Consider the following 13896-nt stretch of genomic DNA (forward strand, 5'->3'; position numbering starts at 1 on the left):
CTCTGCATTATTTTTTCTCTAAGAAGTATGCTACATCAGAGTAAATATATCAGTGTATCATAAATAAAACATGGCAAAGTCATCCCAAAGATTTTCTTTAAAATTATATGCTGTATGCGCCCCCACTAATTAAAACACGGTATTCTGGTGAATATTGTATTTGCGGAATACGAATTCAGCCACAAAATTTTTATCCATCTCATTGGGTGGCCATTTTCCCACTTGCTGTCGACTGTAAACAACATCACTGTTCCTGCTTTGGTTAGTGCGGCAAAACAAACAATTTGCAGGCTTGGCCCGCTTCCATGGAAACTGGTAAAGAATTGTTTACTATCTTGGGTCTTTCCATTTTAAATATTATAAACTTATCACTTTCTGCTGGCACGGTCCCAATAGCACTTAAAACTGCTGTTACTCAACCTCTAAAAAACGACCCAACCTCGACCCAGATAGCCTCTGTAATTATAGGCCAGTATCAAATTTACAGTTTATTGCAAAAATACTTGAAAAAGTTGTCGCGCAGCAGCTGAATGATTACATGGCTGCTAACAATCGATATGAACTTTTTCAGTCTGGATTCAGGGTTGTTCACTCTACTGAGACAGCCCTTGCTAAAGTGACTAATGATCTTCTCCTAGCAACGGACTACAATACCGCATCAGTATTATTATTACTTGATCTTAGCGCCGCCTTTGATACTGTCGATCATAATATTCTACTTGAACGCCTCCAAACATGTACAGTGGTACCTCTACTTACGAAATTAATTGGTTCTGGAAGAAAGTTCTTAAGTAGAAAATTTTGTAAGTAGAGACGCATTTTCCATGTAAATGCCCTAATCCGTTCCAAGCCTCCCAAAATTCAGACATAAATGTTTTATAAAGCATAAAAATGAATCAAAACATGTAACAAATACATGTTACAATTAGATTATTGCTCAATAAATGAGAGTTGTGCATAATGTAAAAAAACAAAGAATAAAGTAAAGAATAAAAATTATGGTCATTTACCTTTTTAACTGCTGTCCTCATCGTTTTTTGCCCTCTTTGGTTCAGGTTCCTCTCTCTCAGAAGTGTTTTTTTTTTTTTGCCTGGTGTTTTGTAAAGAACTGATCCATGGATGTTTTTTTATTTTATTTTATTTTATTTTTTTAAAACAATCCTTCGTTAATGACCAATGCAAACATCATCTTAGTGAGCAAACGCCCGACTGGTGAACACTTTTTCTGGGCGATTCTTTTAAACAAATTCTGAAATTTCATGGAAACTTCCGGTATGGCGAGGCATCTTTTTCAAAAAAAAAAAAAAAAAAAGGCCCGTCTCGTCGCAATTAAAAACTTGCTGTGCCTTTATCAATCACCAATTGTTTGAATGTTTGCACAAATTCGTTGGCCGTTAGTTCATACATTTACGAAAAATCGGAACACCTCATGGGCCGCGGGATGAATGATGAGGACGCTGTATAGACACCGATCTAGTATACGCTCATAGATACCTATGGTAGAGGTTCCTCTAAGCCAATGGGATGCCAGAAACATGCACAAACACCGATCTAGTATACACTCATATCTATGGTACGTTCCTCTAAGCCAATGGGATGCCAGAAACATGCACAAACACCGATCTAGTATACGCTCATATCTATGGTAGGTTCCTCTTAGCCAATGGGATGCCAGAACGATGCACAAACACCGATCTAGTAGGAAATAGCCATAGCCGAAAGTATTCAGTAATGCGTTCAGTAATGCATTTTTACCTTTCGTATCTAGAAATTTCTTTCGTAACAAGAGGCAATATTTTCCCGTTGAGGCGTTTCGTAACTCGCAAATTTCGTATGAAGAGACGTTCGTAAGTAGAGGTTCCACTGTATTGGTATTTCAGGCTTAACACTCTCGTGGTTTTGTTCGTACCTCTCGGAGAGAACGCACCGTGTAGTCCATGGCAATGCGACCTCTGAGCTCTGAAACGTTACGTGTGGAGTCCCACAGGGGTCGGTACTTGGCCCTCTCTTGTTTAATATTTATATGCTTCCGCTTGGCAATATTATACGCAAATGTAACAAACTTTCACTTTTATGCTGACGATACTCCATTATATTTGCCTATAGAAATAACAAATCCGCAAAAATGCAGTAATCTGGAGGCATGCCTTGCTGACATTAAACAATGGATGTTGTTTAATTTTTTTGCTTCTTAACCCTGATAAAACCAAGATGTCAGTCCCGCTCGTCATCGGCATCTGTTTACGAACACCTCTCTAAACCTTGATAAATGTACTATTAGCCAAAGCGACTCAGGAAAAAATCTCCGCGTTATTGTTGACCCAACTCTCTCTTTTCAAATGCACATTAAACATATTACTAAAACTGCTTTTTTTCATCTTCGTAATATTGCTACAATTCGTCCTACTTTGTCTGATGGTGAATGCAGAGATTATAATTAATGCATTTGTTACGTCTCGCCTCAACTACTGTAATGTATTACTCTCTGGTCTTCCCATGACCAGGCTTAAAAATCTGCAGTTAGTTCAAATTGCAGCAGCTAGACTTTTGATGCGGACGAGAAAGTTCAATAATATTACCCCGATACTAGCCAACACTGGCTTCCGGTCCACCTGAAATTTGATTTTAAGGTCTTGTTACTTATATACAGTGGTACCTCTAACTTACGAACGTCCCTTCATACGAAATTTTCAAGTTACGAAACTCCTCAACAGGAAAATATTGCCTCTTGTTACGAAAGAAATTTCAGTATACGAAAGGTAAAAATACCGTATGGGCTGCTACTCGCAGCTCCCAGATTTTACTGAACGCAACATACTTACAGCTGCTCTGCCATTGGCTATTAAATTAGCATGTATCTATGTGTGTAAAATAATTATGTGTCTGTGTGTTAATACGTAGATAGATAATAGATATGTTTCTATGTGTGTTAATACGTAGATCGATAATAGATATGTGTGTATGTGTGTTAATACTTAGATAGATAATAGATGCGTCTATTTAGCGTCCTCGTCATTCGCCCCTCAGGCCATGAGGTGTTTAGATAGTTTTACGTAAATGTATTAACTAACGGACGACACATTTGTGCAAAAATTCAAACAATTGGTGATTGATAAAGGCTATGTTGCACAGTAAGTTTTTAATTGCGATGAGACGAGCCTTTTTTGGAAAAAGATGCCTCGCCGTACCTGAAGTTTCCATGAAGTTTGGGAATTTGTTGAAAAGAATCACCCAGAAAGTGTTCACCAGTCGGGCAATCGCTCACTATGATGATGTTTGCTTTGGACATTTTCGAAGGATTGTTTTAAAAAAAAAAAAAAGAAAAAAAAAAAGCAAGCATCCTTGGATCCATTCTTTACAAAACACCAGGCAAAAAACACTTCTGAGAGAGAACATGAACCAAAGAGGGCAAAAAACGATGAGGACAGCAGTTAAAAAGATAAATGACCATCATTTTTATTCTTTATTCTTTGTTTTTTTAAATTATGCACAACTCTCATTTATTGTGCAATAATCTAATTGTAACATGTACTTGTTACATGTTTTGATGCATTTTTATGCTTGATAAAACATTCATCCATTTTCTTGACCGCGTATTCCTCACAAGGGTTGCGGGGGGTGCTGGAGCCTATCTCAGCTGGCTTTGGGCAGTAGGCGGGGTACACCTTGAATTGGTTGCCAGCCAATCGGAGGGCACACAGACACACGCGGGCATGGGGAGAACATGCAAACTCCACCCAGGAAGGCCGGAGCCTGGACTTGAACCCGAGTCCTCTTTATAAAACATTTATGTCTGAATTTTGGGAGGCTTGGAACGGATTAGCCATTTTACATGTAAATTGCTGTTCGTTTTACGATTTTTTTCATTATACGATGACGGGTCAGGAATGGATTAAATTCGTAAGCCAAGGTACCACTGTACAAAGTATTACATGGCGTGGCGCCTTCCTATCTTGTCGACTTAATAGCACCTTACGTTCCGAAACGAAACCTTCGCTCGCAACACATTGGTCTTTTGGTGATTCCAAGAGCCAAAAAGGGGTCAGCGGGTTCAAGAGCGTTTTCGATCTGTACTCCAGTGCTCTGGAACGCCCGACACTCGGAAGTCAAAGCTGCTACCTCTGTAGAAACGTTTAAATCGCGTCTTAAGACACATTTGGCTGAATGATGTGGGCCTGGTGACTGTCGCTGCTTTCTTTCCCTCCCTTCTCCGCGGCTTGTAGAGGGAGTTAGGTGTCAATGACCGTTTTGGATGCTGTTTTACCGGTTCTGCGCTGGTTGGTCGGGATGAGCTGACCATCACCTTGAAGTTGCCACCGTGGAGATAGCTGCCCCGACCGACCGGGCTGGTTTTGGATGATGACCCACTTGCCTGACGACGTCTTCTTGCAGTGCTTCAACTTCCTCAACGGAGGGAGTTTTGCACTATTCTAGTTAATATTTTTTAGTATTATAAACTAGGGCTGCACGATATTGGAAAAACATGCGATATACTTGCTGAACATAGCGATATCGATATTTTTGCGATATTTAACATGTACCTCAAGAAATTACATTTTTATTACCTAATGAAAGAAAAACATTTTTCATGGGGCAAAATAAGCAACCTTCATGTAATCTTAGTTAATTAATTGTAAGTATGTCTTGATAATTTATTTACTATTGATTGGTGATGCACATTTTAGTTAGCATCTGACAGGTCAAATTCATATAAAAAGCATAAAATTCCATATAAAACTTATTGTGTGCCTTTGTGATATGCATATTGCAAGGGCCAATATCGCGATATCGAGACAGTGAAACTTAATGATAGGTTAACTTGCGGGCTAGTCAAGACTCATGAGGCAGTGGACTGGAAAGACCAGCTGCCAATCAGGTAATAGGAGGTGGGATTTTTTTTCCAAGATGTTTGCCCTCACACAACTGTGCTTAACCCGGGCGGCATAAAACACAATCTGCATTGATGAATATACACTAGGGGTGTGAATTGCCTCGTACCTGACGATTCGATTCGTATCACGATTCACAGGTCACGATTCGATTCGATACCGATTAATCCCGATACGAATTTATAAGTCGATTATTGCGATTTTTTTTCATTAAAATTTAGAAAATACTAATCAGTAAGCTTGTAGAGTGTAAGATTTATATGAAAATGTATTATTTATTTATCTGAAATTTCAGTCTTATAGAGGTTGTAATTTGTTTCATGTTTGAACAGCATTGAAATAAAATATTAAGGCTTAATGTTCCGTTCATATAACATTCTTCCATGCTTAAGGTGTGAATCCTAAAAAAAAAAAAAAAATCGATTTTGCCGATTATTGAATCGATTCGAGAATCGCGCGATGTAGTATCGCGATATATCGCCGAATCGATTTTTTTTTAACACCCCTAATATACACACTACTTTTCTAATTCAGAAAACATCATTTTTAGAACAGTCGTAGTATTATGGAAACATTTGTATTTTTCCACACTTTTTAATACCTAGATGATCAAATGTTCCATACCTGATTAGGAATCCTGATATTTAGTGTCGGTGACTGGTTATTTAAGCCTTTAAGAAATATGATTTCTGTGTTGTTGTTTTTTTTGTTTGTTTGTTTGTTTTTTTGTTTGTTTTTTTGCTTGTTATGATGATTTGTTTTCTGTAGTATAAAATTTAAATGAATATTTAATATTTGACACTCTGGGCTTTACATCTTAAGTGAGCCATTCTTTATGGAAAGATTTAACATGACTGAAAATATGCACAATGCAGAAAAAAAAGATTGATGATAATTCATGAATTTAAGTGGATAAAAATAACATAACATGGATAAAACATAAAAAATATTGAACACTTGAGTGGCCCTGTTAATGTAGATACCCTAGCCCTCAACTCTGACAATTCAGCGCAGCTTTTCCCTTGCATTGTGGCATGTGGAGACAATTTTAGACAAAATTCAAAGATACTTGCAGCAAGGAGCCCAAGTTGTTTATGCCGCACTAAAAATTGTTTAAGAAGGTACCGGCATTCAATCAAAGTCAAGACACAATGCACAGAGAAAATACTCACCTATGCGTGGGCTGTCTTTGCTGTGATATCGCTGGACATGAACATCAAGAGGAGATTTATCCCTAAACTCAAGTCCGCAGTAGTTGCATGAATAGATAATCTTGGGTTTGGGGGTTCGTTTGCTCACTCTTCTGGCGTGCGCTTCTTTCGGGTGCTTGTCTGACATTGCAATTTTATTACAACCATCATCGAGAGAAACAGATCTTGGATCATCCAGGTCTGGACATGGATTTAACTCAGCAGAACTTTCTGTCTCCATGTCCATCTCTTTATGAACTTCACCAGGGCCACCATCAGGAATGGTTTGCATGTTATCAGCAGGTTTTCCAGCTTTATCTAAGCTGTTTTTATGTTTCCTTGCATAGTGAATCTTCAGTGATCTTGGGCATTTTGCTGAAAAGTCACAAACTTCGCAACGCGTATTAACATCTTCAGTCACAGTGTCTGCCTGCAGCCTATGAGTTGGTCCCCCATCTTCTTTTTCCGGTGTCATAGTCTTACTGGGTGAGCTGGCTTGTACATCATCCATGTGCATCTTATCTTGGCGACCCCTTTTTGGCATTTTGTCCAAAGAAGCCTCCTCTTTGGTATTTGTTTCTGGTCTATGTCTGACCTTGCTCCATTTACATAAAACTGAAATCTTGGTTTGGATGGATGGATGAATCACCTACACAAAATGAGACGGCACAAAATATCAATTTGGCAACTTTAATTGCCCAAATACATAAGTCAGAGACAAATAAATTAAAACTAGGTAAACAACTGCAGTAAGTACACAGGACAAACCTCCCAGTAGCAAAAACAAACATGTGTAAATGTCGCCATCTAGTGTTTCCTAAAGCACATTGTTTAAAAAGTAATGTAGGTGGGTTCCTTGATCAAGTAAGCTTTTTCTATTTGTTATCCTTGCACGCAATTTCTTACTTAAGACAAATGTATGTATAAGTTCGATACAAGCTTACGAGTGGGACAACTGGCACATTGATGTCGAATAAAAACAAATAAAAAAAATATATATATATAAGGCCTTGTTTGATGCGCCTATACTGGGGAGAGCCACTAAAAGAGCTACTAAAATTATAATTATCATAAACCTCAGCCGCTCTTGATAATCAGTTATGGCAGTTATAAATGTAACACAACCATGTACAAATATATTTGTACAATGCTTTCTGCTGCTCTTTTGAAGATTTCAAATAAAGGGGAAAAAAAAAAAAAAAACGCATTTTGGCAGGAGACATATATCTAACATCCAGACACCCAGACGAAACCGTAATAATTTTGTTGTCGGTTATTTTTTATTATTTATTTATTTATTTATTTAACGTGCAAAATGAGCCCTAGGGGAAGAGTGTTCACAAATTTACTAACGATAAACCCATTGAAGCACAGCTCAAGACATCGTACCGGTTGCTGATGACGCCCAACGGGTGATCCGTTTGATAATATTGTACAGTATGCGTACAGTATGCTGCCTTCATGTGGTATCCACATTATGTATGCCTGTACATTATAGTTATTTTAGTTAACTAAAACTAATGAAAAAACTAAAACTAAAATTTAAAAAAAACAATATTGTTACCGAAATAAAATGAAAACGAAAATGCTTTTTAATAAACGAAAACTAACTGAAACTACATTTTATGTTTACAAAACTAACTAAAACTAACTATAATTATAGCAAACATGTCCTTAGTTTTAGTCTTTGGTAATTAATTTAATACATGAGCCTTTGGGGATGATTTTAAATGTGATTTTTAGAAGATTTATTTTGATATGAACAGGAATAATGACATTTGAAAGTATGTCACACAGAAGTGACGTCATCTAGCAGCAGCCAATAGAAAAGCACCTTCAGATGACGTTGCTCCCATGGTGTTTTTTTAATATTACGCACAAGTAATACACTTAAAAAAAAAAAAAAAACTAATACTAATACGGAAACTAACAAACTAAACTCAAACTAAGCATTTTTAAAGAACTAAACTAATAAAAACTAACTGAACTACCCTGAAGACTAATAAAAACTAACTCAAATGAAAAATTCCAAAACTATAATAACCCTACTGACATATTACAAATACATTGGTTCATACTGTAGCATTTTTCTAAATATGCAAAAGCACAAATAAATCATTTGTACAATTTTTAGGACTAAACACAATTTCTCTTCATAACATTATGTGGCCCTTGCGTCCTTCTGATTTTCTGTATGTGGCCCTCAAATGAAAAAGTTTGGACACCCCTGTTATATACCATATGTCGAGCACTTGAACGCCCCTTCATGTCGGAATTTCGACTGGAGAAGTGAGAATGTATTTTGAGTGAGAGAACTTTTCAACTTTCAGCATGGAGAGCGCCCAAGGATTCGTAAATATAATATTAAGGGTTATGAGGTTGTTTTCGAATCAATACAATTACGTAGCGTACACAACTCAATGTCCTGTCCTTTTCCAACTCTTTATTTGCCCTAATTGTTCGGGTTCAAATGAAAAGACGGCGGCAGCTGCAACGTTTTCGTTTGTTTTTGTTTTTTTTAACAAAAAACAAACGAAAAACACATAAACAGGCCTCAATCAAAAATGTGAGTGGTGAGGGCCAACTTTCCCATAGCACGTGAAGGCAGGGTCACTTTTGATACGACGCCCCATTAGTTGTGCTAACCCTGTTGTCAAGAGCATTAGCTTAAAAAGTAACTTCGAGTTGACCCAACTAACGCCCGATATTTGGAGAACCACGAGACATGATCAACAACCAACACTGCTTAAAACTCATAGCGGTGAAAATAATGTATTTTTTTATTTAAATTCATTATTTTGGCAATCGAATGTAGAAGTCGTGGACCATGGCGAGCTAACAACATATTCCCGAACGGTTATGGAAAGACTAGCCAATCGAACTTCGTCATTGGCCGTATAAACCAATCACAGCGAAGCGAAAGGAGGGTCTTATCATATAAAACGAAGCAAACGACGGCGGCACAGAGGCCCAAAAAGTACGCTAACGTTGGCTGCCTGAAAACGTGCAATAATAGTGCCTACATCGCTGTTAGCAAACAACTGCGGTGCGCTCAGCCAACTCGCGATGTAGGACAGGAGTCACAGGACCATTATTGCTCCAAAAACACCACCAATAAGACAAACTCACCTTTGACTATCCAAATACCGCCACCATCCGCGCGTTTTGTTGCTAGACACAAATGGCGTACCGTAGCATGAGCGTTACGTCACATTAAAGGCGGAACTTCTGCCCGCGTTTTTTCAGACCTCAGCTGATGAAAACAATGCTGCCTTCATGATCATGGGAGAAACAAGATCGTCAAGTGTTCGAACCTCAAACCCATTTTGAAAGTTACAGGGTGTGATGTAATTTGAAATTATGGGAAGGGAAATTACTATTTTATTTTCTCTATTGGTTAAGCAGCTCTCTGCAGTTTGTAGTCGCACATATAGACGGAACTACTCATTAAAAAGATTATCATTTGCAGTGTATTCAATTGTATATCGGTTGAAAAGGCAGAAAAACGTCTTTAAGAAAGAAAGAAAGAAAGAAAGAAAGAAAGGAAGAAAGAAAGAAAGAAAAAGAATAAATCGTAATTGGGGGTATATATGTGTATCTGTAATTATTATTGCATATTGTGTCTGCAGATTTTAATTCCAAGTGCCGAAAGATATACTGTTCAGCTGACTCTTAAAACTTGGATAATGTATTAGTGTATTAAAAATCAAATGGCAATTCAAATCGTTCAGCTTTGATTTTAAATACTGTACAAACAGGACATTTTACGTCCCATCCATCAAATTCTAAATAATCCATGTACAAAATACTAAAACATACAGTTTCTACATAAATTTACTTGTCCCTAGACAAAAAAAAAAAAAAAAGAGAGAGAATTTTTGAAAATAGTTTTAAAACTACCAAATGAGTCTGGATTACCCCACCCTAAATGCTATTTTCCGCTTATCCCCCCCAATCTCAAAAGCTCTATCTTGTGGTTCAGTAGCGCAGATTCCAGCATTATGTATGTATATATCACGTGTGTGCGTGTGTATAAATACTAAAAAAAATAACTCCTTACAACTAAATACAGAAACAGGCAAGAGATTTTTTTTTAATTTTTATTTTTATTTTTTATTTTTATTTATTTATTTTTTTTATGACAGTTACAACCAGTTCAGGGTGTACCCCGCCTGCCTGAAGCCGGCTGGGATAGGCTCCAGCACCCACGCGACCCTTGTGAGGAGTAAGAGGTTCTAACAAAATGGATGAAGGGATAACTGACAGTTACAGAAAGTAACCTTAGCTGCACGTTCCTCCACTAGAGGGCAATGTCTACACATTTATTTGACATACACCACTACACCACATGTCGCTACGTGTAAACTGCCGGGCATTCTGCTTGTCAAAAATGTTTCATGGAAGGGGGGGGGGGGGGGGGGGGGGACAGCAGAGTGATGATGGGGAACTCTTTGACCAAATAAAAAGTGTTCATTCATTTTCTAGTACTTATCCTGTTTAATGGATGACCTGGAGCATGTCCCAGGTGCAAGGGCGGTTCAAGGGTCAGAGGTTTTACGGGTGCTGACTGCTGAGCTCCTGTCTAGGCAAGATGAATTTAACCGTTTTATACTTTTAACACAATCTCATTCATACATTTATGAAAGAGAAGCATACCACTTTGTGTTCATGAGCATCCAATCAAAATATAAAATTTTAACAAAGTACTGTATGTTAATACACTTCTATAGCATGTATACAAAGGACATACATTGAAAAATAAACACATAATATCTTGAAATTTAGGGGGTCTCTATATTGAGAAATATAAGACGAGTAGCACTAGACATTCTGCGCTCCACTGTTATGTGTGGTGGATGTCATCGATATTTTGTCATATGACAACAGAGGTCATCGAACCCTATCAATCATTGTTGAAATAAATTCATTGAACACATTATTGTTATCTGTCACACATAAACACAAACTATCAGGGTGGAAGGTGGTCTCATCTCCTGCTCTGAAATTAAATGGAAAAAGTGGAGCCGCATTCATTAGCCAGGAAGTGAGTCGGCTGTGTTCACTCCCACAATGGTGCAAATACTTAAAATAATTGCTACAGAAACACCAAAAGAAAGAAACGTGCATCCATGCGCACAGTTACACTGCACTTTGCGGAAGACTTACGCTGAGTACAAAAATATAGGGCCCATGGTTTTAAAGCTACTATATGGAGGATTTCCCAAAAAATATCTTAACAATAGCCTTTTTATTTAACCATTTATGATTAAAACATATTCTAATTAGTAGATCAACATCTTAGCTGTTCACAATGGGTACTCCTACAAGCCTCTGCCCAATATTTTTCAGGAAGCACCCGGTCCGATTCGTTCAAATTTCCCGCCCTCCGTCTGCAATGTGACGTCATGCGCGTTCTCGTCCATTGTTTCCTGTAGTCGCAAAGACGGAACTAATACAGATTTCCGCTGCCCCAAACATCCACTGTTACTCCACAGAAGGCTAAAAAAAAAAAAAAAGTCAAGCGCCACGAGAAAAAAAAATCTAAAGTTGATAGTGACCGACGCCAGGCAAGAACGAGAGTGAACATCGGTTTGACATTTCATCGGTGGAGAGTTGAGATCGGACTTGGATTAGAAAAATGATTCACAGCTGGCTTTCCTTCTACTCCACAAGGTAAGAAGCAAGTATCTTGACATTTAGAAAAAAAAATGTGTTGTTTTCAAATGGCAGTAACTTCAAGATCGATCCCTTCTCGGTCGTAACTAGGGTTGAAAGGAAGTGGACGGCAACATTTAGCGTGAAGGGGGCGGCAAGATTGAATTAAATAGAAAAGAATGACTTTATGAAGAACATACGTTCCATTCCGCGGAGTTTCAATCAGGCTAAATGTTGCCTTATTTTCCTCAGTGAAAACAGCCTATTGTAGCTACATTATGCTAGCAGAATGTGAACGCTACTACTGAATGGCGATAACATTCACGGCCGTATCACACTAAGCAGTGAATGGGTCTATATGTTTTTCTCAATCGTCAAAAACCTTTTCAGCTAATGCACAATGACACAAGCCTGGGGGCGACAAACTAATAATAACTCGAATCAGGTTCACGTCTGTCGAGCGGGGTGACTACAATATGTAACTGCATATTAACATCGGAATGAGGTCCAATTAATTGACGTAATTTGCACATCGTTTTGGAGTACAGCACAGGACTGGACTTCGACCGACTAAAGCAATATGATCTGCATGTCCCGTGGACATCAATTGTTTAGTGGTGATTGAGAGTCTCATCCCGTGAAGTGGCCAGCTTTGTATAACAATTATAAAACTTCTTACCTCTGAAAACATAGTTTAATTGGATATGAAGAGCCCAGTCTTCAGTAATGAGGTCGTGCACGTACGAGTGGGCGCAGCATGTACGAGCATACAGTTTGTTTTCGGCCACAGGTGGCGGTAGCGATTTCCATCCATCCATCCATTTTCTTGACCGCTTATTCCTCACAAGGGTCGCAGGGGGAGCTGGCGCCTATCTCAGCTGGCTCTGGGCATTAGGCAGGGGACATCTGGACTGGTTGCCAGCCAATTGCATGGCAGACAGAGACGAACCATCCACACTCACAAGCACACCTAGGGACAATTCGGAGCGCCCAATTAACCTGCCATGCATGTCTTTGGGAGGAGACCGGAGTACCCGGAGAAGACCCACGCAGGCACGAGGAGAACATGCAAAGCAGTAGCGATTTGAAATTTTAAATCTTCCATATAGCTGCTTTAAAGGGATGAAATGATCTTTCAACTGTATAAAACGACAGACTGCAGATTGCAGAATGCACTGCATAAACAGAGCCATATTTAAAAGGCAATCTTTGAGTTTAAAGTACATGCTGGGAGAATCAGAGATGGGAAGTAATGAAGTACAAGTACTTTGTTACTTTACTTGAGGCGTTTTTTTCAGTACTTTGTACTTTACTGTGTATTTATTCTTTAGACTACTTTTTACTTTTATCCGTTACATTTTAACATATCCTTTTATCTGTACTTTTTACTTGATACATTTTCAAATTAAGGTCATTAATTTTTTGTTTTGTTTTTTAATACATGAATACGATTAAGAAGAAAGAGCAGCGTCGATGTCTCTTGGCTCAGCCAATCATATGTGTTACACAGGGCCCCCAACATCCCAGCTTGTGATTGGCTCTACGGCATGCTATCACATGACATGCAATTGACTCGATTATTAGAACAACCCGGTAAATATGAGGGCAATACGCGCCACCACTACAGAGGATCATTTGAACTTGATAAGAAGAACATTGCAGACTGCCAATTAACAACATGAAAGAAGGTTCAATCATGTCAGCGAGTGATACTCAACAACGATTCGATGCAGGGCAAGTCAGAGTCAACTAGCTGATGTATACCCATTTTTGCTCTATTAACTAATATCTTTCAAACTGACGTAGGAGAAAACATACGGTAAAATATACTTTTTACTTTTACTCAAATACATTTCAGAGCCTTTACCTTTTTACTTTTACTTGAGTAATTATTTGAGTGAGTATTTTTACTTTTACCAAAGTATTTTTTTTTACACAAGTAATTGTACTTTTACTCAAGTAGAGAATGTCAGTACTTTTCCCATCTCTGGGGAGAATATACATCTTTAGAAATGTAATCCAGAGTTACACTTGAGACGTCTTGTTAGGGATTATCTGTACGTAAATCTGAAGGTTTGGTTGACAGTTTTCATTTCCATTGTCATCCTCTGCTTTGATATGATTCTATTTTTTACTGTTCTGTGTGTAAATTAACCTATCAT

At 38.1% G+C, this 13896-nt stretch overlaps 1 protein-coding gene across 1 annotated transcript in view; it reads right to left on the bottom strand.

The window, feature by feature from the left end:
* znf407 (zinc finger protein 407) overlaps positions 1-9299 on the bottom strand; it is a 202337-nt gene extending 193038 nt beyond the window's left edge. Inside the window, exons 1-2 of the mRNA XM_077527742.1 lie at positions 9209-9299; positions 6062-6728 (exon numbers count right to left, since the gene is read on the bottom strand). Coding sequence (XP_077383868.1) covers positions 6062-6623 — 562 coding nt within the window. The 5' untranslated portion in view covers positions 6624-6728; positions 9209-9299. The remainder of the gene's footprint in view (positions 1-6061; positions 6729-9208) is intronic.
* Positions 9300-13896: the final 4597 nt, after the last annotated feature.

This window comes from Festucalex cinctus, chromosome 7 (assembly GCF_051991245.1).
Source record: "Festucalex cinctus isolate MCC-2025b chromosome 7, RoL_Fcin_1.0, whole genome shotgun sequence".
Taxonomy (NCBI): Eukaryota; Metazoa; Chordata; class Actinopteri; order Syngnathiformes; family Syngnathidae; genus Festucalex; species Festucalex cinctus.